This window comes from Pinus tabuliformis, chromosome Q (genome assembly GCF_031772625.1).
Source record: "Pinus tabuliformis cultivar Carrire ecotype Pingquan chromosome Q, CPIR1, whole genome shotgun sequence".
In the NCBI taxonomy this organism is placed as follows: domain Eukaryota; kingdom Viridiplantae; phylum Streptophyta; class Pinopsida; order Pinales; family Pinaceae; genus Pinus; species Pinus tabuliformis.
The window spans coordinates 1,338,020,908-1,338,048,495 of NC_142296.1; the positions used below are offsets into that span (position 1 = coordinate 1,338,020,908).

The following is a 27,588-nucleotide window of genomic DNA, read 5'->3' on the forward strand; positions in this document are numbered from 1 at the left end:
ATGTGTTATATGTAGATTGTATTTTTGAAAATATTTATTATTTCTTATAATCACAAGAACTTGTTCTAGTAAACTAGTACCCTTGGACCCAAACCATAATATTTGTTATCTTTTGTTTTGTGCTTACCGCTTGTACCACCCCAAAAAGTCCCATAATGGCCATTGGAAGTATCTCCAAAATTTCCTATAAAGCTTCTTTCCATGTTTAGAGTATAATTAGACAGTTGCAAATCGAATATTTCCACGTCAACAAACAATGGAGTAACATATTTATAATGTTTGCATCGGATACCAATGGTCCCTGTACAAGTAATACACAGGCAAGTAAGTTGCAATCTGTAAATGAATCACTACCTCTACTATGATTTTGTGTTTCAAATATTTTCCAGGATCATATAAACAAGTCCAAATTTCTTTATCCTCATACATGTGGAATGTAACCAAAGGAGAAATATGTGTTCATTCCAATTTGTATGTGAAATCATTGTTCAAAAAACTTTTTAGTGGGATGATTCTATATGATAGTAGTAGTGCTTTGATTTATTGTGGCTAGTGAATTCTAGTCTAAACATCTATATTTGATCTGAAAGTGATATTTGTTAATAATATGATTATTAACGGAAGATATTTTCAATCCTCTGCTAAAAGAAATGACTTTGAGAAAGGTGGAGATTATCACAGGGAATGTAATTAAAATTCATTGGTCTCAGTGATTGGAGATTTATAAGTCTAGAATATGATATTATTTCAAGATAGTGATGATAAGTACTACAAAATTTCAAGGAATATATAACCATTAAAATAAAATTTACAAATTTAATAAATTGTTATAGTAAAATATTTAAAATTGACATAATTAACAATTTAAATTTAAATTTACCATTCACTAAATGAGTAGTTTCCAAACTTGAAATTAGGTTAATCTTGCCTCAATTTGTTGAAAATTCTACATCAACTTGTCGAATGTTGGTGACTCACTGGTTGACCTCCCCACCTATTCCAAGGTATTATCCTTCCCCTTGGACTACTAAGTTGCAATGGGGTTGTATCAACAATGACCAAACCATCAACAATATCAACAAAATTTGCATTCTTAACAATAGTTACATTGTCATTGCAACAACCATCCAATAATAAAATGCATGATAAGTGTTTTCCCTCACCTCTTAATCTCTTTTTATAATTATTTTGACATTTGTCACATTGTCCCTTTCATGCAAAATTATAATTTACTAATTGTTTGGCCAATTTAATGTCTTTAAATTGTCAATCATAAATTGTCAACCAGGGTACATATACTGATGAAGTACAGGTGCACTATATGTGCTAGAAGTTATTTCTTATGTCATTATGTTCTTGTTAGGGTCTAAACTTAAGATTAGTATGGAGATGGTGTCGTTAATTATATTAATGTCTCAATCCCTAAAGTTACCAGCTAATTTCTTAGGAGTTATTCTCTATTGAATCAGTTTATGGATGATATGAGAGTGATTCTAGATTCTACTTGTGTTAGACTATTTTGGATTTTTGTCTTGAATTTTTATGTTGCAGCTCTAATTTACTAAGTGCAAGATAAATCCATTCTATCAAATTGTAAAGGAATACTGGCTAAATTCAATTGTTAAGGAGAAGACTCTCACTCTTTTACTTATTCAATTTCATCGAAACAAGATATTCTGAATAACAACTATACTATGAAGTAAACACAGTTGGACTACACTAGATAAAAATAAAATGAAATAACCATGTTGTACCAGATAAAAATAAATTCAAATAGCAGATTAAAGTAGCTATAAAGCAAAGGGATGTGCTCATGGATATAACGATTCACTCGCAAACTCATCATATTACATTTCTTCACACAAAAATAGAGTATTCAAGGAATGAAAAGAAATCTAATTGCAATTGGTTAAAGACCTGTCACTGGTCATAGGGGCCCTCCACGGATCAGTCCATAATCTCCAATCAACACAGCGCATACAAACATCAAACCAAGTCTATTACTTGCAAAATGAAATTCAACAAACTGTTTCAAAAATTACATCATCCAGCACGCACCAAATCACAGTGCGGCCATAGTTTTTATAACAAGTCTTTGGCATAACAGCATGAGCATTTTAAGCCTAAATATCTTTATTCCAACTAAACTATATCGCTAAACCTTCAATTTTCTATTCCGAAAGCAAATCGATAAGGTTTTGATGAAACTCAAATTCTGTTCTGGCCACAATTATGTAGTTGACTTTGGGGTTTGACCGTGATACCCTGCGATCATCTTGATGAACTGTTTCAAGGGGATTGGAAGGAATCCACTAGGGGACCATTCCTTATCCATCCGTATCCTTCGTCGTTCAGCTGGAGCTTCTAAACCTTGCAAACAATGGAGGTAGTTGTAGAAATCTGGATTAGCTGCAAAAACAAGCCAATTTTGTAGCTAAATGCATTCTTTAACAAAACAATAGGGTATATAGTCAAACATGAAGAAGAAGACATGTTATTGCTTACCTTTAACAAAACCTTGTGTCTATGGCATTATTTAGGTGGTAAGTATAGAAAAAGAGAGGAAATATAGGCAAAAAGGGATGTCAAGGTAAGACAATCTTTGGGCTCTACACTAATTATTAAATTTCATATCATTGGTCACTACACATGTCATTTATATACACATATGCACAAGTTTACAAATTAATATAAAACATTTTTACTCACAATCTTCTTTGTTTTATATTTTTACTCCTTATTCTCTCTTAGATCTTTTTCAAGTCTCATATTTTTGTGTTACATAAGTACCTATATGCCCACTTAACTATTAGTTCTGATTACTTTGACTTTAACTTCTCATTTTTCCTCTCTAAATTTCAAATTTTAGTTAAGATTCTCATTCCTATAATTTCTATATGATTAAGAATTCTCTTCAATTCAATTCCTTCTAATTAATAATTAATTTCTTAAGAGTTCTCTTCAATTCAATTCCTTCTAATTAATAATTAATTTATTAAGGGTTCTCTTCAATTCAATTCCTTCCCATTAATAATTAATTTAAATTTTGCATGCACAACTTTTCTACCCTGCATTGTTTGGATGTAGTTTCATTTATTTATTTCAAGACAATATTTGATATGATATTTTTATGAGTCTTAAATTATTTAAAAATAATTATTTTATTTTATTTTTATAAGTTACAAGTACTAGAATGTTTATCTAATTTTGTTCTCTTATAATTAATACTAATTTTTCTTTAAGATAAATTCAATTTTATTTTACAGTGTAATCTTAGTACATTTTACCCAATGATATCAAGGGTTCCAAGCATATCACACCTTTCAAAAATTATCTTATATAATTAATGTCATGTGTGCTTTCCCTTCAAATACCATGACTCTTTTGAGGGGAAAATGGAAAAACAATATAGACAATGATTAACTCTCAATGTTTCCCTTTCTGAGGTCGCTTATGAATAAAGTTTTCACCTTATTTCTAGCCCCTCAACTAATCCTCATGAGTGACTAAATATGTGATATACCCTCACAACATCATGCAACTTTAAGGTAAAAATAATGCAACTTTTTAACCCATGCTATAGTCGAAGCACTAACAGGTCAACAAGAATGCTACTCCACCCTTCTTAAATATTTAATAAACTTTCATATAACTCTTTTATCTATATGTGGATCAATTTTCAAGCATAATCCCTATGCTTTCATTCACTAATTCATGTCATCGATGCTTTCATAATCATGTTAATAAAATAAAATTACATATTCACAAAAATAATCACTATCATTGATTCAAGCTAGAATTCAATATTTGTTATCAATTTCACATCTGTGTGCTCTTATGGTTCTTGTCATACTTAGGAAACTATTAGTAATAAATGTAATTAAATTGTCTAAATATCATTAATTTCATCAAGTAATAACATTAGGGTCATTCATTTCATCTCATTAATGCATAATATGTTGTCATAACAACACATAAATAATATACAATCAATCAACATTTAATCCATTCATCCATATCATGAAAAGTCAAGTATCATCGTAAGGTAATAATAATGTAAAGTTAGGTCATCAATAAATTGATGCCCTCAAACTATAAGTAAATATGTCGTAAAATTCAAATAACACAGGTGGCACTGCATACACCCCCTTATAAAAAAACATTGTCCTAAAATTTCATAATAGATAGTGAAATTGTCGATGCATGTGAGTTGCATTCTCCCGTGTCATAGATCTAGGACTATAACTATTTAATTGAACCTTTACTTGATCGACCCAATGACATTGAAGTTGTTGAGTGCATTGGCCCAATATGTGAATCGATTTGGTGATCAAATTCCCCTCATTCGATATTTGCAAATGGCTTAAGTAAATAACATGTGAAGGGTCAAAAATATAATGATATAAAAGGTACATAAAAAATAGTATGCATTCATTATAAAGGTGTAAGTAATGCAGGAAAGTATGCAAATGGATGGTTTCTTTTTCTCTGATATCTCAAAAGGTACAACAAAATAAGGTGATAACTTTACTCCCTTCCCAAATTTAGTTGAACTCTTTTGCAATGTGATTCACAAAAATACAATTTTCCCAACTTTATAATTTCTATCAATTCCATGTGCATTTACATAACTTTTTTGTATGTCTTGTCTTTACTTTAGTCTTGTTTTCATCATTTCTATTTTCTCTTCCATTTCTTGAATTAATTCTAGATCTTCTAAAACCATGTACTCAAGTTTATCCCAACTCAGAGGTGTTCTACATCATCTTCATATGATAATTCAAATGATATCATATTTATAGAACTTTGGTAATTGTTGTTATATGCGAACTTCACAAGTGGTAGAACCTCCTCCTAATGTTTTTGTTGATCCATAATGTACATTCTTAATATCTCCGCTAAAATTTGATTGGTTCATTCAATATTTTTATCTATTTCTAGATGATAAGCAGTACTAAAATTTAGTTCTATTCCCAAATTTTTTTTGAAACTTGTCCAAAACATTCTTGTAAACATTGCTCCTCTATGTGAAATTATATTTTTTTTCAGAACACCATGTAGCCTCATTATTTCATGAACGAATACTCTAGAAATCTCTAGGGCTTGATGTGTACCTTTACCAGAATAAAATGTGCACATTTTTGTCAAAGCATCTATGACAACAAATCATGTCTCGTTGATGTCATTTGTATTCCAACTATAAAATCCAAGGAAATAACCTCCCATTTTGATTCTAGTATTGCGTGTGGTTGTAAAAATCTAACTGGATTTTGATATTTGGCTTTTACTAGACAATATTACAGACTTGCAACAAAATCTACTATCCTCGTTTCATTCCCTTCCAAAAGAATAATTGTTTGAGATTTACATTCATTTTTTTGACTTGTGGGTGAGCCATATATATTTCTTTGTGAGCTTCTTTAAAGATCAATTTATGCATCTCTTCATTTGGTGTCACATATATTCTTCCATGAAATCATAATAAACCATCATCATCTAATGCATACCCTTCATATTTTTTAATTCTCATTTCATCATTCTTAATTTCTTATATGACTTCCTTATACCATTCATATTCTAGTTGAAACTTAAGTATCTTTTCTCTCAAATTAGTCTTTGATGTTATACCTGAAAATATATGTGGCTTGTGACTTAAGGCATTTGCAACTCTATTAATTGTTCTATTTATATAAAGTTATTTAAAAATCATACTTACTTAATAATTTTAACCATATTCTTTATCTAGCGTTCAAGTTACTTTGAGTAAAAATCTATTGTAATCCATGATGGTCAGTGTTTACTTCAAATTTGTGTTCAATTAAATAGTGTCTCTAGATTCTCAAAGCATGCATTATTCTTGAAAGTTCTAAATCATACATCACATGGTAAATTCATAAAAACCCTATTAATCAAATTCATAAATACATTTGTAGCATTTGCTAGTCCAAAAGGTAATACCACAAACTCATACTTTCTAAACCTTGTTTTGAAAGCAATTTTTGGTATGTCTTTGTCTTTAATTCTTAATCTATGATATCATGATCTTAAATCTTTTTATGAAAATATTATCGTTCCCTTCACTTGGTCAAATAAATCATTGATTCTACAAAAGGGTTATTGTTCCTTAATAATTACCTTATCCAATTGTCAGTGATCAATGCAAAGTTGCCAAGCCCCATCCTCCTTTTTTATGAATATCATTGGTGCTCCCCATGGTTATATGCTTGGTTGAATAAATCCCAAGTCTATAATTTCTTGTATTCGCACCTATAATTCTTTTAATTTTGGAGTCATTGTGCAAAAGGGAGTCGTTGCAACGGATTTTTTTCTTGGTTTGAGATCATTTATGAACTCTAATTTTATTTTAGGTGGTAATCCAAGTAATTGTTCTAAAAATACATCCTTAAATTCTAATAGTGTAGGATATTTTTCCAAATCTTCAAAATCCTTCTTTTCATTCAAGGATGTTATAACATAAAGCTTACATCAATTTTGCATACTTCTAATTAATTGTATTGTTGTTATGAATCTTAATGAGACTCCCTTATTCTTCCCAACTAAAGTTCTTGTGTGTCGTTCATCATCTGTAAAATATAATATTTTGTTTACAACCCAAAACTGCTTCATGGTTTTCTAATCAATCTATTCCAATAACTATGTCATAAGACCCCAAACAGTTAAATCTAGAGATACTTCGACTACATAGACATCTAAATCTATCTTGTAGTATTTTACTAACCATTCTACATCTTGTTTCATACTCAATGTTATTTCCACTAGACTAATTTTTTTTTGTGTTCTGTCGTTTCTAATTTTAACCTTGGTAATGCATTATGAGAAACAAAACTTTCAGTAGCTCCTAAACTTATTAAAATTAAAAATCTATAGTTGTTAATCTTACCTATAGTTTCCAACACTATAGATTGATGTTCTACTTAGAGGTTCTTCATCGCTGCATGAATTCTATGGGCCTTGCCAAACCTCCAACTATGGTCTAGCTTTTCTCTCTACTAGATCGCCATTGTGCTTTAGGACAATCTCTCTAAAAATGTGGTACTCCACAAGTCCAACATCCCATCTTAAGAGGCTTACTCCTACTTCCAAACTGAGTAGAAGTGGATTTATAACTTCGTTGTGTAGACCGTGACTATTGTACTAGATGGAACTGTTATATTGGTGGATGATAAGGTGGTCTCTGGTTACCTATCAGTTGTCTCTATGTACTAATAATTGGTCCTCTTTGCACATCTCTATCAACTGCAGTAGTCCTACTAGCTATATGAGATGGTGTTGATCTCTAAACTCTTGAACCTATAGGCCTTAGTGGCCTATACTATCTGTTGCTCATAATCTCTTATTTTTTTATTATAGCCCTATGAACTACCTCATGAAAAGTATGAGGCATTAAAATTGCCACCTTTGCTCTAATGTTATAAGTCAACCTATACACAAACTTGTTAGCTCATAGTTTTTCAGTGTTCAAGTGTCTTGCATATCTTAGTAACTCCATGAATCTCGCCTCATATTCAAGCACATATATGTTTCCCAATCTAAAATAATTGAATTCATTAAGTTGTCTTTGAATGAATTCTTCAAACAAATAGCATTCTAAAGAATGATCCTCAAATAGTTCCCAAGATATCTCAAATATGTCCATCCCCAATTTGTGATAAAAGTGTCTTCCACTATAATAAGGCACTTCCTTTCATTTGGAATTAGCCCATTTGTAACTTGAGGTTAGATGTGTAGTCCCTGAAGGTAAAACACATGACCATGTTTTCTAGTCATGTCTCACTTGCTTTTCCATAAGTAGATCACCTAAATTTCATAAACTTGGCATTTTCTAACTTTTTGTGCATGTGCCTATTAGCAGGATTTTTAGATCCCTCAACTTGTGTAGATACCCCTTCTTCCTCTCTCTCTCTCTCTCTCTCTCTCTCTCTCTCTCTCTCTCTCTAATTTGTTCATTAGTGCATCAAACATCCTCTGAAATGATTGCATCATGTTCATAACTTCTCCCATATACACATGCTCTTATTCTTGAACACGCTTCTCTTCCGTAGATAGAGAACTCATAGGTGTAGGTGGATACCTTGTCCCCTAACAATCCTACCCCTACCTCTTCTTTCTCTTCTATCTGTATAACATGTCAGAATAAGAAATTCACATTCAAGTTTGTCACAATCACAATAATACGAACAAATGTAAGCATAACAGGTCCATAGTCCTAGTATGTCGAACCTCACTCTTATACCATATGTAATAACCATCTAATTTATAATAGTTATGTAATGACATCATATTAATATCAAGAAAACCATATTTTAAAATGCTACAAATGTAAGAAATTAATTTCACTTTAACAAAGACATGGTTATATAATGAATCCTTGAAATCACAATTCATAATTAGTTTTACTAAGATTATTAAAATATGTTTTTCTATACATAAACATATGCATAATTGCTCAATACTATTATATAATATAATTACACAAGTTTGGTCTATCTTACACATGTTTGCAATATTTAAATAACATTCTTCATATTAGCTCTTTTAAACTAACTCTTTTTATCATAAACGTAAGTTACATCCCTGCTCAACAACAATGATGTGGATACTTGGTATTATGACTTATCTATCATAAATGACATTAATATGTATGAGGTCATGTGCCCCTCCTAAATATAAAAAATTATCTATTTATAGGCTATAGGAACACTTTAGTTATGGTTTTTATCAACATGTCTAGTTTTTCTCTACAATTTCTCTATAATTTTGGAGGGCCTTTTCACCACAAACCCTTTCACTGTATGTTGGGAGAAGAAAACGCAGGTGCTAGATAATAAAACATCTCAACAACATATATCCCGAGCCAACAGGTGTGCAGTTGTAAATTTTAACATGACACTCATGAATATGGAAAAGTATGGGTGTCAGCATCATCATTTATCTGATTGTGGATCCTTCGATCTAGTGTTCTAATTAGCAACATGGATTGAAATTCTCGTCTGCAGTTCTATGGCAAGTAAGATTAAAAGTGTGTGAGTTCATTTGCTTAAAATGGAAGGAAGGAAGACATCCAATCCCCGCTATCTAGAAGGAAACAGTTACAACAATTGTAATTCCAAGTTATCATATAGATCAATCTAGCATGATAAACCTCCATTACAAGGAATGTGAAAACAGTTCATATCATTGTTGTTGCATTGTTAGCCTTAGAATTTGTGAAAGAGTTAGAGCCTCTTACCTGTTGTAGACCTAGCCGCCGTCTCAGTTCTGCGATTCTGGCCGCAGGCCAGCCTCGGCCCTCTGGTGCTGCTTTGGAGGTCTTTGCCTTTATCTCAGGTGACATCTTTGCCTCAAGAAGTGTGGCGTCCCTTCCTGGTCTCAAACCCTCCTCAGATGTCGATCCTCTGAACCATGCGCTCTTTGCAGATGATTCACTTCTCCTCGGAGGTGCGTCCACCAGAATTGCCAAAGCCTTTGACTCGGTCCTAAAAAGCTACTGTAGAGTTTCAGGAGCACTGGTCAACGAGAGTAAGAGTGAAATCTACAGCTGGAACACAGGTCAACAAGAGCTCATAAGCATCTCGAACCTCCTGGGGTTCAGAGGACATGCTCACTGGGATCGGATCAAATACCTTGGACTCCCCATCACAAATGGATCTAACAGAAGGTCGCTCTAGACAGACATCATATGTAAAATCAAAGCAAAAATAGCAGCTTGGGGTGGCTTCTGGTTAACTAAAGGAGGCAAAGTTATTTTAATCAAGTCACTGTTGTCCGTGCTCCCAATTTATCAAGCTGCATTCTTACTAGCCCCCAGAAATGTTATGGATCAGATATCTAAACTTTTAAGAGATTTTTTATGGCAGGGAGGGAAAGGTAATGAAAGCAAAATGCACTTAGCTAATTGGGAACTGGTAAAAAGGCCGATCGCAGAGGGTGGCCTCCAAATCCATGACCCCTCCCTCGTTAACCTTGCGTTGGGAGGAAAGCTCCTGTGGAAAATGGCACACGAGCCCAACCATCCGATCAGCACTACTCTGTTGTCAAAATATGCCCACAATTCGTCTTTCAGAAACCTGCATTTCGACCCCCCTGTCAACAGCTCGCAGGTCTGGAGTCTCTGTTGTAAAAGCAGTATCTTCTTTAAAAAATTACTGTACAGAGTGCCGGGCAATGGCAAGCGAACTAAATTGTGGCAGGACCGAATAATGGGGCGCGATCCTTTGGAGGGGAACGAGGATATTGCAGACATTAGAGATTGGTTGATACGTGCAGGCATAAACAGCTTATACGATCTCTCTGTTTGGGATCACCGGGGAGAATGGGCCGGATGGGACTTCCATGGCGTCCCTGCTTGGTTAACGCCCCAAAAAAATCTACTTGCCGAGCTGCTGGAAGGCTCCACTCCTGAAAACCGATATATGAAAGACAGTTGGGCTTGGGGACAGTCAGGCACATACTCCACAGCAACAGGCTACAAAGCTCTTCAGGACCCAAAGAACAGCAGTCACTCTCCAGCCTTTTGGAAACTAGTCTGGGACAATCTAGCTCTTCCAAAAGTGAATTTCTTTTTCTGGACGTTGGTTCACAACAAACTTCTAACAGGAGACAATTTAGAGAAAATGAACATTGCAGGGCCTCATAGGTGCGAGCTATGCAGAAGCAACCTTGAAACTGCCCAACATTTATTCCTGGATTGCAATTTTGCTAAGGAAGTGTGGGGTCTCACTCTTTTGGATCTTCAGATTCCCGCTTTCCCTCAGAGCATTGTTGCTGATCTGTTCGCCTCTTGGAGCAATTTCTATCCTCATAGCATCCCCATCAAATCCTTCTGGCGTAAAGTTTGGACAGCTATTCCCAAATTTGTTTGCTGGCAGCTCTGGTTGGCTCGTAATGATCAGATCTTTAATGGACTTCGACATTCCCCTCTTCAGGTCGCAGTTAAAGCTAAAGCATTCCTCTTGGAAGCAGCCCAACAACAGTTTTTTAAAGAAGATTCATTGCTCCTTCCTGAAGAAAGGAGATGTAACTTAAAAGCAGAATTTGTTGGTTGTTTTCTTTGTAACTGGGGCTGCCTTGGCAAAGACCCCTCCTCTCTTTTTCAAATAAATAAAACTCATAATCGTTACAATTAAAAAAAAAAAAGCAGTTCATATCACTGTGGCCATGACACCATCCACTGACAGTCACTGAAAGGTGATCAATTACGTCAAAAAAGGTGATCGATTTCATCAGGTAAATGCCAACTTTAAATGGTTTAAGGCAGTCATCAATATTGGTTGTAGTGCTACCACGACCACGAGAGACTTGTGCTACCTAACACGTGGACATCTATAGAATAAATCTTAATCGAATTCTAATTAAGCATTTCTTTTAAAATGTTTTTTCCTGTTTCAAAATTTCAAAAATGTATTTATCTTTTTCAATTAAAATTTTCTAAATATATTCTCGCTAAAATAGCAAAAATCATCCATAACTTCGATAAATTATGGAATCCAACTTCATTCAATGTTGAAAATACACCTACAGAACCTTAGCTTGCTTAAAATATTAGAACACCATTATAAAAATATAGAATAATTTCAATTAAAAATTTAAAATAAATACATGGAAAATAATATTATCCAATTAACTATTGAATAACAATGGCAAATATTTTATAATACATGAAAAGATATTGGGATACCATAATCGAGCTTATATATAGTGGTATCCCAATATCTTTTCACATATATAAGCTCGATTATGCAATCCTAAAATCTTTTTATATATTATATCATATTTTTGCTATTGTTATTTAATAGTTAAATGGATAGTATTATTTTATAAATGAATTTATTTTAAATTTTTAAATGAAATTATTTTATATTTTTATATTGAAGTTCTAATATTTAAAGCAAGTTAAGGTTTTGTTGTAGGGGTATTTTCAATAATAGATGTAGGTATATTTTTAACATGAAGTTGGATTCAATAATAAAAAGGGTTTTAACAATACACCATGTCATCATTTGTTCTATTTCCCATGGGCATTTGCAGATATAAATATTAGTTGAATTTGAATTAAGTGTTTCTTTTAATATATTTCTTCCCATTTAAAAGTGATTTTTTTTCTCTCAATTAAAGATTTTATAAATTTTTCCTTACTAAAATAATAAAAATCATCACTACCTTCGATAAATTATTGAATCCAACTTCATTCAATGTTGAAAATGCACCTATATCAAATCTTTAGTTTGCTTTAAATCAATAGACATGTTACAAAATTTTGGAATGCATTTGCAAAATGTAATTTTTTATTTTTATGATAATAGAAAAATATGATTTTTCCATTTTGGAAAAGCAAAGCCTTAGCTTGCTTTAAATATTGGAACTCCAATATAAAAATATAGAGTAATTTCACTTGGAAATAATATTATCCAATTAACTATTAAATAACAATAGCATATATAGAGGTGACTTGGAAGCAGAGCGGCGGAGAGTAGGAAGGAGGAAAAACGCTCGGAACTAGAATTTGCAACAGGATTTCAGGTTTGGGCACCATGGAGGGGCAAGAAGGGGGGAGCTCCACTCCCTCCTATAGTCATGTTGTATCAAACCGCTTCAGGAAGCCCATGGAAGCGGAAACCGGGGGTACAGACAGAGGAAAACAGGAAAACAGCAGAGCACAGAGGAAGGCGGAAACGCAGGAGGAAGTCAGAAGAGAGAAGCGTATAGGAATAGACAGTCAAAAGGTTGACCCCAGTAGTAGGATAGGACCATGTAAATCTAAGGAATCCATCACACCCCGAGTGGTGTTAAGTGATCCAGCGCTACAAGCGCATAGGGAGCACATGGAAACTTATGCAGTGATATGTAAATTCATGGGGTTTTTGCCATCGGAGAAGGCACTACACGCATGGATAAAGAACAATTGGAAACCTAAGGGAGAAATAGATCTACACCTTGGATCCAAGGGTTTCTTCACAGTTTTGTTTACAAACCTAGAGGATAAAGACAAGGTGTTTGAAGGAGGACCTTACTTCTATGCGGCTACAGGCCTCTATATGAGGCCATGGGTAATGAACTTTGTTCTGGAGTGAGAAAAATTTACATCAGTGCTGGTATGGGTAAGACTATATTCCCTACCTCTAGATTACTAGCTGCCAGAATCATTAAAAGCCATAGGTAATAAACTAGGGCATTTTTTAAAAATATCAGAGGCCACTCTGCGAGGAAAATATACCTCCTTTGCCAGAATATGCGTGGAAATGGACCTTTCTGGGGCTTTGTCGGATGAAATAATTCTAGAAGTATATGATGAAGAATGGGTATAGGCAATGGACTATGAGAATGTACCCTTCAGATGTCGCAAATTCCATGAACACAGGCACCTCTTGTAGACTTCCCTTTAAGTAAAATGGAGAGCAGTATCAAAGCAACCTCAGGTAAAGAGACTGAAAGCTTTACCAAGGTGGGGGGCAGAGGAAAAGGAGGGAGAAAAAACCAAAAAAAATCTATGAGGAAAAACAACCTAGTCATAATAGGTTCAAGATATTAGAAGAAGAAGAGGGGGATGAAAGAACGAATCAAGTAATGAAGGACAATCCTGTAGAGAAGGAAAAGGATGAGAGCATGGAGGATAGACCTGATAAAAGCCAGCAAAGGGAGGATTAGCCAAGCACTATGGAACTTGATAGGGACCAAGAGATGACCCCAAGCGAAGTGGGAATAGAGGATCATGAATTGCAGGACATACTGGAAAGGGAGCATCTCGATCTAGAAAAGTTCCTGGAGGAAGGAACAACCAAAGGAGTGGATTCGCTACCTCAAGATGAATTTAACAGAGTACAACAGCTCTTCCTCTGGAGAACGCAGGCAAAGGGTGCAGGGGTCAAAAGAAACTATGATGGTTAGGATAATGGAGGGGTTAAAACTATGGAGGCAACAAGGGGACAAGCTCCCAAGAACCTAGGAAGGAAAAGAGGAAGAAAAAATAGAATGAGTTGTTGATTGAATGTGGAAAACTCATGATCAACTCAGGTAAGATGAAAGACCTAACTAGTTACTCATTTACAACTCTTTCTTAATGAAGCTTACAACATGGAATATTAGGGGTCTAAGAAGCAAAAGGAAACAAAGAAATCTCAGCAATAGAATGAAAGAAGAAAAACCAGATATGATATTTATCCAAGAAACAAAATGTTCAATAGACAAAATAAGAGAAATACACAACAAATGGTTGATTAAATATGAATATCTAGAAGTTAAAGCAGACAAAATAACAGGAGGAATTCTCACACTTTGGAACCCTCAGAAACTAGGAATCCTAGATTCTGAAGCATCTAGGAACTATCTATCAGTGGTCATCCAACCTTTGGGGGACAAGGAAGTTTATTTGATCACAAATGTTTATGGTACACAAAAGCCTGAAGACAAACTCAGGCTTCTTACCTCACTGGAGGAATTAAGAGACAGGCATTCGGGTTAAGCTTGGGAGGGGACTTTAACATGATCAGGTCCCTATCAAAAAAAAAAGGTGGAACCAGAGCACTAGGGAGAGATTCCATAGCATTTTAGAATTTCATAAACAACATGAGGCTAGTAGATACAGAGACAAGTAATGGTATCTTCACCTGGAATAATAAAAGGGGAGGAGAGTCTTAAGTGGCCTCAAAACTAGACAGATTTATTATCTCGAAGGACCTCATCCTTACAGGCCTTGACTTGTCAGCTATGATACTCCCTTTTGGTGGCTCGGATCACTGGTTTGTTCAACTTGGAGCGTCTTTTATAGGAACTCCAAGAAACAGACCTTTCAGGTTTGAAAATATTTGGCTTACCCATCCTAACCTTATTAGCAATATTGAAAAATGGTGGACAGAGGATATGCAAGTTTAAGGCACTAAAATGTTCCTCCTGCATAAAATATTGAAACACATCAAACTTAGGCTTAAAGATTGGAATAAGAATGAGTTTGGCAACATTTTTGAAGCCAAAAAAGTAGTTGAACAGAAGCTACAAGAAATTAACCAGATCCTCATCACAGATGGCTTCAACGAGGAGAGAAAGGAACAAGCTGACCATCATCAACAGGAATGGGAAGGATTATGCAAGCAAGAGGAGATATTCTAGAAACAGAAATCAAGGGTACAATGGTTAAAAGAAGGAGAAAGGAATACAAGGTTTTTTCACAAATCTACCATGGATCACAGGTCTCATAACAAGATTTCAAAAATCAAAGATTCTCAAGGAAATCAACTCAATACCCACAAAGAAATAGAAGCTGCTTTGGTTCAACATTTCCAAGGCATAGCTGAGGAACCTCTCTTAGACAGATCACAATTCATCAATGACTTTACAAAGCACATTCCTAAGCTTGTGACAAGAGAAGACAATTATAATCTAAACAGGCCAGTGAATGAAGAGGAGGTCAGCGGAGTCATCAAAGAGATGCAAAATGGAAAAGCGCCAAGTCCGGATGGTTTCAATGTTGACTTCTTTAAAGCATGTTGGGGAATAGTCAAGCACGATTTCCTCGATGTGGTGAAGGACTCAAGGAAAAACACAATTGTTTTGAAGGCACTCAATACCTCTTTTATATCCTTGATTCCAAAGCAAGATAATGCCATGACACCAGACATATTTAGAACAATAGCATTATACAATGTGGTGTACAAAATCATTTCCAAAATAATTGCCAACAGGTTTAAGTCCCTTCTTCCAACTCTCGTGTCTGAGGAGCAAACTGGATTTGTGGAAGGCAAGCAAATTCTCAACAATATCATTCAAGCTCATGAGGTGGTTCACTCACTTAAGAGCAATAGGCAGGCAAGAATGATTATACAACTTGACCTAGAAAAGGCTTATGATAAGCTAAGCTGGGCTTACATCAAGGAAGTTTTAATAGCTTATGGCTTTGACCATAACTGGATAAGATGGGTAATGGCCCTTGTAACTACCTCTAGTTTTTCAATCCTGTTAAATGGTTCACCATCCACAACCTTTAAACCTTCGAGAGGTCTTAGACAAGGAGATCCACTCTCACCCTTCCTCTTTATTCTCATGATGGAAGGGCTAGGCAATGCTATCAAATTTGCCAAAGCAGAAGGCCAAATCCAGGGTCTCAAACTCACCTTGAATGGAGATGCTTTGACCCATCAACAATTTGTGGACGATACCATGCTGCAGGGTACACCCACGGTCAAGGAAGCTCTAGCCTACAAACAAATCCTGAACGACTTTGCAATGGCTGCGGGTACAGAGGTAAGCCTTACCAAATCAAAGATTTTCTTTTTTAATATTGACATTGCTATTTAGAGAAATATATCTAGAATTCTAGGCTTTCAAAGAGATATGCTACCCTCCAAATATTTGGGAGTACCTCTAACAGACAAACGTCTGAGCAAGGCAGTTTAGGAGCCTGTGACTAATAAGCTCCAGGAAAAAATCCGGAAATGGACAAACAGGTCCTTGAATTTAGCAGGATGACTAGTGCTCACAAAAGTTGTCCTACAAATTGTCCCCATCTTTATGTTTTCAGCCCTTCCAACTCCTAAAGGAGTTATGCAACAATGCAGAAATATCCAAAGAGATTTTCTTTGGGGCAAAGGGGAAGAGAAAAAAAATGGGCTTTGGTAGCTTGGGAAAAGATTTGTAAACCTAAGACACATGGAGGTTTGGGACTTGATGACCCTAAAATACTAAACAAAGTTTTGGGGGCAAAACTTTGGTGGAGATGGCTAAAATATTCGGCTTCACCTTGGGCCAAAATTTGGAAACAGAAATATGCAAACAATTGGCAAGAAAGGGATCATATTAGAATGTCTGGGCTCATCAAAGGCTCCCACATTTGGAACAAAGCTTGGGAGAATAGAGCCATTGTTCAGAAACACAGTTTCTGGGAAATAAGAGATGGAAACCTTGCTTGGTTTTGGGAAGATAATTGGCAACAGGAACCTAAATTGTTAAGAGAAGAATTCGCCAATCTCAAGAACAATACTGACAACAAAGGGTTACTCAGGGTAAATGACTTCTGGGATCAGGAAAGAAGCGAGGGAAAATGGAGAATATGGAAGAACCTGGTATACAGTGATGACTCCCCATTGAAGGCACAGGCAGAAGCTTTAACAGCCATCTTGGAACAGAGAAAGATTCTGACATTAGCAGATTCAGACCAGCTGAGATGGGGCAAAAACAATGAAGGCAACTTTAACCTCAAAGAGGCCAAGCGCATAGCCCTTGGGCTTGACTTTCCAAACCCTGATTGGGTATGGAAGGACCTATGGCAGAACCAAAGCTGGATGAAAATCAAATTGTTCACGTGGTTAGTGCAGCATAAAAAAATTATGACCTGGGAAAACCTTAGGAAAAGAGGGGTATCTGGTCCATCTAGATGCCAGCTATGTGAATTACAAGAAGAAACTATGGATCACCTACTCAACTTCTGCCCATTCACATCCACCTTGTGGAACTGGGTAGCTTCAATATTCAGACAAACAGACAGGGACATGGGCAGCATTACCAGCACTTTGAAGAAGTGGAGGAAAAATTTCTCTGATAATGAAATAATCAACAAAGCTTGGGCTTTAGTTCCAGGCTTTCTAATCTGGGATGTCTGGAAAGAACGCAACAACAGAATATTCAAGAACAGGAAAGGTTCTTCCCAGAGCATCATGGCTCAGATTTTAAGACAGCTCAATGAGATGGTAGGAACCCTCATTAAAAACCCCCCTGAGGACCAACCAAAAGATACGGATGTGCAAATACTACTACATTTGGGTCTTCAGGGGCTTGTCCCACAGGGCAAAAACAAGAATGTAAGTCATATAATAACTGATAAGGATTTTTGGCAACCTCCCCCTCAGGGTTTTATGAAATGCAATATAGATGGGGCCTCAAAAGGAAACCTGGGCATGGCTAGGTATGGAGGAGTAATAAGAGATGAAAAGGGTTTCATAAAAACCATCTTTCATAGTCATTTGGGGAAAGCCACTAATAATATGGCAGAGCTCATGGCCCTTGAGCAATGCTTAGAAATCTTGAGGGACTCAAATCTTCATAATACCATAATTGAAGCTGATTCCAAATTGATTATTAATTCGGTCAAGAAAATTTTCTATGGCTCAGCTCCAGATAAAGTATCGAGACATTGGCAGCTTCTACAAGTTTATCAACGGATTCAATCCCACCTGCAGAACATGAGAACCCTTAGTTTTACTCATGTGCGTTGAACAACCAACAAATTAGCGGATATATTAGCTAATGAAGGCGTACTCTGTGCTAAGAGCAATAAAAAATATGATTGGATAGAGAGCCCCCAAGGTAGATTGAGGGAAGAGTGTCTCAGACAGGCGAACGCGGACAGGGAGTTCTATCAGAGCAGGGGAAACTAGCAGGATGTAGACTAATGGAAACAGAGGAATTTTGGTCTATAAGGTGAAGCAGTGCATGGAAATATGCGAACAAGATATCTGGTCTTCGGGCGGGAATATGTACCCAGAACTCTACAAACCCAAGGTTCTCGGGTAGGATTCAATATATAGGACAAGTATTTAATGAAAACGAAATACACTAAAGATCTCATTTTTATTAGCTATGCCGGGAGCTTAGTTAACGTGTTGGAAGATAGGCGAAATAGAGGCAATCCTATGCATTTCGCATGGCAAATAGCAAGGCAGTTACCATGCCAAATAGACCTGAAATTTACTTAAGCGGTGGCTTTATCAGGCTTCGGGTCCGTAAGCAATGTTAATTATCGTGCAAGTTTCTCAGCATGGTTGGGATCACCCGCATCTGGTGGATTTCGGGCAGATTACATGCTCGAGGGTTATCCTCCTAAGTAGACCTGAAATCTTTATATTGTTGTCTCTCTATCCTTATCGGATCCGATTCAAATATTAAAGGGTGTGCATGTTTGCTTTCCGAAATAGATCCTCGATCGTCAGATCTCTGGAGGCGGATCACACGGTCTTAGCGAAAGATTGATTTATGGAGGTCACGAGGTAATGTTTTGTGGGACCTAGGCCCGGATTGTGGGCCTTTGGCTCGGCTTCCAAGGCTTTGTGTGCCTCAATAACTTTATGGCCCACGTCTCCTTTGGGTATATTGTACCTTATGTAATTTTTTTATGATATAGTTAAATAGAAGGACTGATTCTTGGTTCAGCGAAAAAACAATAGCATATATAGAGAGATACCACAATCTATATTTTAGGAAAGAGATCTTATTCAAACAAAATATGTAAGCAATATTGAATTCACCTTAGATTGTCTTGGGTTTGGTTATGTATGGTTCCTATTATGGTATGCTAGAAGGCAAGGACATGTTTAAATATTTCTATAATGGATTTGAAAAAAAAAACTACATTTCATTTACAAGTATTGCATTGCATTGTTGTGTACTTTGTTATCCACTATTATAATGCTTTGTTCGTTAAATTATGTTATTTTGGTATATGCTTCATATTTTTGTATTTTTTATTCTAATCATATATGTAATATCTCAATCATGGGAGTCATACTTAAGTATTATAGCAAGAGATCCTCCTACTAAAAATCAAAGAAAATAGAGAAAGCTACATATTTACAGAATCTTATCACAAATAGTATGAAATATATTATATCGAGACTGTATTCTTAAAAAAATTTATTATTTCCTATAATGATAAGAACTTGTTCTAGTAAACTAGTACCACTTAAACCCAAACCATAAAATTTGTTCTTTTTTTTTTACTTGACACTTGCACCACCTCGAAAAGTCTCATGAAAACTACCAAATGTATCTCCAAAATTTCTTATAAACCATCTTTTCGTGTTCAAAGCATAATCAGATAGTCGCAAATTGAATATTTCTAGAAAAAAAATGGAGTAACACAATTATAATGGTTAACTTCATATACCAATGGCTCTAAGATTTGACTAGTAATACATTAGTAGGTAAATGAGCAATTACAATCTATAATAGAATCATTACCTGTGTTATAATTTTGTATACCAATTATTCTTTGGGATCACATAAGTAGGTCTAAATTTCTTATTGTTCATACTTGTTGAGTGTAATCAAAGGAGAAATATGTGTTCATTCTAGTTCGTGTGTGAAAACATTGATTAGTAGATACTTTTTAGCGTGAGAATTCAAAAGGATATTGGCAATGTATCGATTTATTGTGGTCAAAGAATTCTAGTCTAAGCATCGATATTTGTTCTCAAAATGATAGATATTGATGATCCAATTTTTAATAAAGGAGCTTTCTTGCATTACTCTAAAGGAAATGGCTTTGAGAGAGGTGGGTACTTCATAGGAAATGTAATTAAATTTATTGGTCTCAACAATTGGAGATTTGCTAGTTTGGTATATAATATTATTTTAGGATAGTGACAATAAGCACTACAAAATTTCAAAGAATCTATAACCATGAAAATGAAAGTTACAAATTATAGAAAATTTTATAATTAAAGATTTACAATTGACATAATTAACAATTTATTTTTAAATTAATTGTTCTCCAAATAAGTAGTTGCCAAACTTGAAATTGGGTTATCCTTACCTTGATGAGCCAAAACTTTTACATCAACTTTCCGAATATTGGTGCCTTAATAGTTGACCTCCCTGCCTATTCCAACGTACTCTTCTTCCCCTCAAGATCCTTGAGTTATAACAAGGTTGCACGAAGAATATTGTAATTCTAGCAAATTGTAAACTGAAACATTCAACTTGAAAAATTTCCCACTTCCTCACAATATACAATGACGACCTACAATCTCAACAAAAGTCACAATATTAACAATGATTACACTATCTTTTTTTTTGCTAATGCAAGAGTTGGACCTTCTATTCATTAATCACAATATAAAGTACACAGAGTACATCAAAATTCCCAAGCTCTGAGAAAGAAGGGAAACTACAAAACAGCTATACGCTGCCCCTATCTTCGAACATTACATTCCTCCAAAGTAGAATATAAGAATTTGGAGTAGGTTCCAAAAATGACATAAAATTAAATACAAGAAAAGACCTTAAACCCGCCCGAATGCTTAGATTTGGGTTCTTTTGCCCGCACGAAGAACCTCTTGTCCCCCGATGAACTCCTTCTCTGCCAGACTTGGCCTTCCTCTTTTAATCTCGAACGTTGAGCTTGTCCAAAAGATCTGACAGTTGTAGACCCATCCCACAAGAAAAAGCTTCGCATCATTACCCACAAGTGTCTGCAAACCAGCCCGATTAATCTGAACCATTGAAACACCTTGTGAGATCTGATGGTGCAGAAGGAAATTGCACCCACCAACATAAGTGGAAATTAGCGTGCGATAAAGGTGGTATTCCTCCCAACCCCACCGCCACGTGGAGCTTCCTGAGTGGGATCGCTCCCAAAAAGCAAAAACCGCTTCCCACTTATGCGGGCCGCAATCAACAGAAAACCACCCAGGTCGCGGTAAGAAAGGCCGGGAAAGAGAATCTCTGGTTTCATGGTCATCAGGTTTCCTCTGCTCCCGAATGTTCGCATCATCGACCCTCCTTGACCCGATGCGCGACGCTTTCACCTCCTTCCTTTCTTCCACCCCTGAAGCTCTTTTATCCTCGTCAGTACAACTGTGAATTTCCATGCATCCATTGATCTGGGAGTCTCCGAATATCTTTTCCGAACCATTATCAAAAAACCCCATTGTGAGCATGCCTCTGAGCAAACCCCTGCTGGTTAACAATACCCGTCTCCATTGCTCTCTTAAGGAACATTGTATTGTCTTCATTAGCTTGGTTTTGACAATCCGTTTTTAGTCTGTTTTTAGGGTATTCGCGCCAATTCATCACTACCCTATTATCTGTGCAGACCACTCCTTGATTGGCTAGCAAATCTGCTAGCTTGTTGGCCTTTCTTCGCACATGTGCAAATCTGACTGTTCTCAGGCTCTGTAGATGACTATGAATCCGTTGGAAGACTTGAAGTAGCCTCCAATTTGAAGAGGCTTTTTCCGGTCTTGTTCCCCAACTTATTCTTTTGACAGAGTTGATGATGAGCTTGGAGTCAGCTTCAATGATAGTATTTTGGCGATTTTCCTAAACCAAGAACTCAAGACATTGTTCCATGGCCATTAACTCCGCCATGTTGTTGGTGGTCTTTCCTAAGTGGCCATAAAAGATGAATAGAATATCTCCCCTGTCATCTCTTAACACCCCTCCATGGCCTGCCTCGCCCAGATTACCTTTGGAAGCCCCATCGATGTTGAATTTGAGAAAGCCCTTAGGGGGAGGATGCCAGAAGTCTAGCTCAGGGTTCCCCATAGAACCTTTCCTAACAAAGCCCTGAGGAACCAGTCCCTACAAATCTAGCTGGCAAAGAATCTTCCAGTCAGTGGCCGACGGGGGGTTCAAGGGAAGATTTCGAATGGTAGTACTAACCGTTTCCTTAATTTGTTTTAGGATCAGATCATAGATATTCTGGGAAGAATTCTTAACATTCTTGAATATCCTGTTGTTCCTTTCTTTCCAAACATTCCAAATTATGAAACTTGGTGTAAGAGCCCATGCGGAACCAAGAACTTCATTATCTGAAAAGTTCTTTCTCCATTTGGTGAGAGTATTGAACAGACATCCCATATCTCTGTCAGATTGTTGGAAGATAGCTGCAAAAGAATCCCATAATCTGGAGGTGAAAATGCAATTGTTGAGAAGGTGCTCCATGGTCTCCTCTTGGGCTTCACAGAGTTGGCATCTAGAAGGCCCTAGGAATCCCCTTTTCCTAATATTATCCCAGGTCATGATTTTCCTTTGCAGAACCAGCCACAAAAAGAGTTTAATTTTCATCTAACCCTGACGCTTCCAAAGGTTTTGCCAAATCCTGTTAGGAGCATGAGGATTAAGTTCAAGGAGTATGAGTTTAGCCTCTTTAAGATTGAAGTTCCCCTCATTGTTGCTGCCCCATCTCAGCTGGTCATGCCCCCTAGAAACTAGAATTTTCCTTTGCTCCAACATTTTCATTAGTCTTTCGGCCTTGGTTTTAAGATGATTGTCATCTCAGAGGTCTAATTTTCTCCATTTTCTCCATTTCCCTGGACTATTGGTTTGATCCCAAAAATCCCTAACTTGGGTGAGCTCCTTAGTATCAGTCTCTACTTTGAGGTCCTCCAGGTCCTCTTGTAAGAGAATAGGTTCTTGTTGCCATCTATCCTCCCAGAATAAGGCTAAGTCTCCCTCTCTAATTTCCCAGAAGCTATGGTCTTGAATTAATCTTCTGTTATCCCAAGCTTTTTTCCAAATATGAGATCCTCTAATATTCCCATCCATCCTTATGCGTTCATTATCAGGCCAAGCATTTGCATATTTTTCTTTCCAAGTAATAGCCCATTGTGCTTCTGGTTCCTTTATCCATTGCCACCATAGTTTTGCCCCTAGAACCATACAAAGAATCTCAGGATCATCCAGTCCAAGACCCCCGTGGTTTTTGGGTTTGCATATTTTATCCCAGGAAACTAAGGCCCATTTCTTCTTTTCTTCCCCCTTGCCCAAAGAAAGTCTCTTTGTATGTTTCTCATTTGATGCAGAATTCCTTTAGGGGTAGGGATGGCAGAAAGCATAAAGATTGGGATTGATTGAAGCATAGCCTTTGTGAGGACCAACCTGCCCGCAAAATTTAAAGATCTCATAGTCCATTTCCTGGTTTTGTTTTGCAGCTTACTGATAATTGGCTCCCAAATACTTTTGTGAAATGGTTTGGCAGTTAAAGGCACCCCCACGTATTTCGAGGGGAGAGAGTCTCTTTGGAATCCCAGAATTCTAGATATGTTCCTCTGAATAGCAATATGAGTATTGAAGAAAAAGATCTTAGATTTGGAAAGATTAACTTCCAAGCCAAAGGCCATGGCAAAGTCCTTAAGGATTTGTTTGTAGGCAAGATCTTCTTTGACCATGGGTTTTCCTTGCAACATGGTATCATCAACAAATTGTTGATGGGTTAAGGCCTGTCCATTGTCAGAGAGTTGTATACCCCTGATATTACCGACTGCTTTTGCATACTTGATGGCTCTGCCTAGACCTTCCATCATGAGAATGAAGAGAAAGGGAGATAGAGGGTCACCCTGCCTGAGGCCCCTGGAAGGGGTAAAAGTCTCCGAAGGAGAGCCATTGACAAGAATTGAAAAACTAGAAGAAGTGATCAAAGCCAAGATCCATCTTAGCCAATTGTGATCAAACCCAAAAGTGATAAGAACCTTCCTGATATAGTTCCAATTCAGTTTATCATAAGCTTTGGCTATATCAAGTTGCATGATCATTCTAGCTTTTCTCTTACTAGTAAGAGAGTGCACTACTTCATGAGCTTGGATGATGTTATTAAGAATTTTCCTTCCTTCCACATATCCAGATTGTTCCCCCGAAACTAATAAAGGTAGGAGGGGTTTGAGTCTATTTGCAACCACCTTTGATATTATCTTGTAAATAGCATTGCATAGAGCTATAGGTCTGAATCTATCAGGGGTTTGAGCTTGCTCCTGTTTAGGGATCAGGGCTATAAATGAGGAATTCAAAGCTTTCAAAATGGTTATGTGTCTCCTGGAATCTTCCACTACCTGCAGAATGTCTTGTTTGACAATATTCCAGCAAGCTTTGAAGAAGTCTACATTGAAACCATCCGGTCCTAACGCCTTACCATTCTGCATTTCTTTGAGAACCCCACTTACCTCCTCTTCCGTCAGAGACCTGTAAAGGTTAACATTATCCTCTCTAGATACTATCCTGGGTATGTACTTAGTGAATTCCCGGATGTAATGTTCTCTGTCATAACAGGTTTCCTGAGCTATGTTTCTAAAGTGATGGACTAGCACTGCCTCTATTTCTTCATGGGAATTGTGATTATTTCCTCTTTCATCCTTAATTAGAGCAATTCTATTATGTGCTCTATTTGCCATGGTGGATTTGTGAAAAAATATGGTGTTGCGTTCACCTTCTTTTAGCCATTGGATTCTAGATTTTTGTCTCCAAAATATTTCCTCTTGACTGCATATATTCTCCCATTGCTACTGATATCTGGTAGCTTGATCATGTCGTGCTTTGTCATGGCCTTCTTTAATAAGGCCTTGGTTAAGTTCCTGCAGTTTGCCTTCAATAAATTTTTTTCTTCAAAGATATTGCCAAATTTAGTCTTGTTCCAGTCCTTAAGCCGTAGCTTGATATGTTTTAATCTTTTCTGTAGGATAAACATTTTGGAACCCTGAATGTTTAAATCCTCTGCCCACCACCTGGTTACATTGCTGATGAAATCTGGGTGGGAAAGCCAGATATTTTCAAATCTAAAAGGTCTGTTCCTGGGGTTACCAATGCCCTGCACCTCCAGTTGTATCGGCCAGTGATCTGATCCCCCAAAGGGTAGCACTCCTGCTACCATTTCCTTGTCATTGAGCATAAGATCCTCTGAGATTATGAATTTGTCTAATTTGGAAGCTACTTGAGACTCTCCTCCTCTTTTATTGTTCCAGGTGAAGATGTCGTTATGCATTTCAATATCCACCAGCTTCATCTCATCAATAAAGGTTTGAAAAGCCATAGAGTCTTTGCCTAGTACTCTAGTTCCCCCTTTTTTTCCGTGAGTGATTTAATCATGTTGAAATCACCCCCTAAGATCCAGGGTATTCCTGCATGTCTATTTCTGAGAGTCTCCAGAGAGTTTAGAAGCCTTAGTTTAGCATCCATTCTCTGTGGGCCATAGACATTTGTAACCAGATAGGTTTCCTTCTCTCCTACTGGTTGAATTACTACAAATAAATAGTCCCTAGATGCCTCCGCATCTATTAAGTCAATATTTTGTGGATTCCACGGAGTGAGAATACCTCCTGTTGTGTTCTCTACCTTGACTTCCAGAAACTCAAATCTATTGAGCCATTTACTATGGATATCTCTTATCTTCTGAATGGAACACTTGGTCTCCTGTATGAAAATCACATCCGGAGATGCTTGTTTCATTCTATTACTCAGTAACCTTTGTTTCCTTTTACTACCTAGACCTTTGATATTCCAAGAAATGAACTTCATAATTAAAGATTAGTAAAGGAATAACTGGATAGGTCTTTCATCTTACCTGAATCTATCATTAGCTTTCCGCATTCCATCAACAGCTCATTCTACTTTTTTCTGCCCCTCTTCTTTCCTGGGATTCTGGGTGCTAGTCCTGCCATATTTTTCATCGTCTTCACTCCTTCGTTGCCTTGTCTATCTTTGTGATTTAGTCTGTCCAACCCTTTAGTTTGGGTCCTCCATAAAAACAGCTGCTGAACCCTGTTGAACTCCTCTGTAGGTAATGAGTCTAGCCCTTCTTTGGTTCCTTGATTCAAGAAACCTTCTAGATCTAGGTTCTCTTTCTCAAGAATTTCCTGGAGTTCATGGTCCTCCATATCCGTCTCACTTTGGGTCATGTCAAGATCCATCGCCTATTCAACATTACTCATCATAAATTCTTTCATTTTGTCATTTTCTTGTGTTTGCTCATTTTCTTCTTCTTTCTCCTCCTCCACTGGGTTTCCTCCTTTTGCTTTATCAGTATTTGTAGGACCTTCGTCTACTTCGAGGGTTTGGAACATGTTTTGGTTAACATGCTGCACTGTGGCTTTGCTTGTTCTTAGTCCTCTTTTGCTCCCTTTTCCTTTGTGTACCACCTTGAAGAAGCTTTCTGGATCCTTCATTATATCAGCTTTGCTTTTGTCCTTTGTCTTACTGAGAGGGCAGTCTCTGACTAGATGTCCATGCTTGTGACATTTGCGACATCTGAAAGGAATGTGTTCATAATATACTATTTGTGTCCATTCCTCATCAAACACTTCCAAAATAACCTCATCCGGCAGCGCTCCAAAGAGATCCATCTCCACACATATTCTAGCGAAGGAAGTGTATTTTCCCCTTCTAGTTGCTTCAAAAACTTTGACAAAATGCCCTAACTTATTTCCTATGGCTGATAGAGATTCCATTTTCCAGTGATCAAGAGGTAGAGAATAGAGTCTTACCCAGACTGGGACTGAGGTAAAAGTTCTGCGTTCCGGAACAAAGTTCATGATCCAAGGTTGCATATAGAGGCCTGTAACAGCATAAAAGTAAGGCCCTCCTTCAAACACTCTGTCTTTTTCTTCAATATTTGCAAAAACTACAGTGAAAAATCCCTTAGACCCAAGATGTAGGTCAATGTTGCCTTTTGGTTTCCATTGGTATTTAATCCACGTTTGTAAAGCTTTTTTAGTGGGCCACAGCCCCATGAATTTACAAATGATTGCATATGTTTGCATGTGATCCCTGTGCGCCTGCAACGCTGGATCATTGAAAAGAAATCTGGGCAATTACCGCCACTTTGGGTTTGCATGGTCCTGTGTGTGCTTTGTCTTTAGTGCTTTGCTCCTTGATTTCTTCCACATTTTCCAAAGCATTATTGTGCTCCCTTGACTTGGTTCCCTCTTGCTCTTCTCCATTGCTTCTATCTTTTCCTTCTGAAGGCTCTCTGTCATTTTCCATTGGTTTTTTTCCCCTACTAACCACTGCCTGCTTGTAGGAGGGAGTGGAGCTCCCTCCTGTGCGTCCTTTCATGGAGGACTACCTCTAAGATCGTTCGAAACCCTAGTTATTTTC

The 27,588-nt window shown here is 36.8% G+C and overlaps 1 protein-coding gene across 2 annotated transcripts in view; it reads right to left on the reverse strand.

Annotated features, from left to right (window-relative positions):
* Nucleotides 1–2,006: 2,006 nt before the first annotated feature.
* Nucleotides 2,007–27,588, reverse strand: part of LOC149224793 (uncharacterized) — a 132,851-nt gene continuing 107,269 nt past the window's right edge. For both annotated transcript variants that reach the window (XM_089386264.1, XM_089386266.1), the window contains exon 3: nucleotides 2,007–2,409. In XM_089386264.1, the coding sequence (XP_089242390.1) occupies nucleotides 2,231–2,409 (179 nt within the window). In that variant the 3' untranslated portion in view covers nucleotides 2,007–2,230. The remainder of the gene's footprint in view (nucleotides 2,410–27,588) is intronic.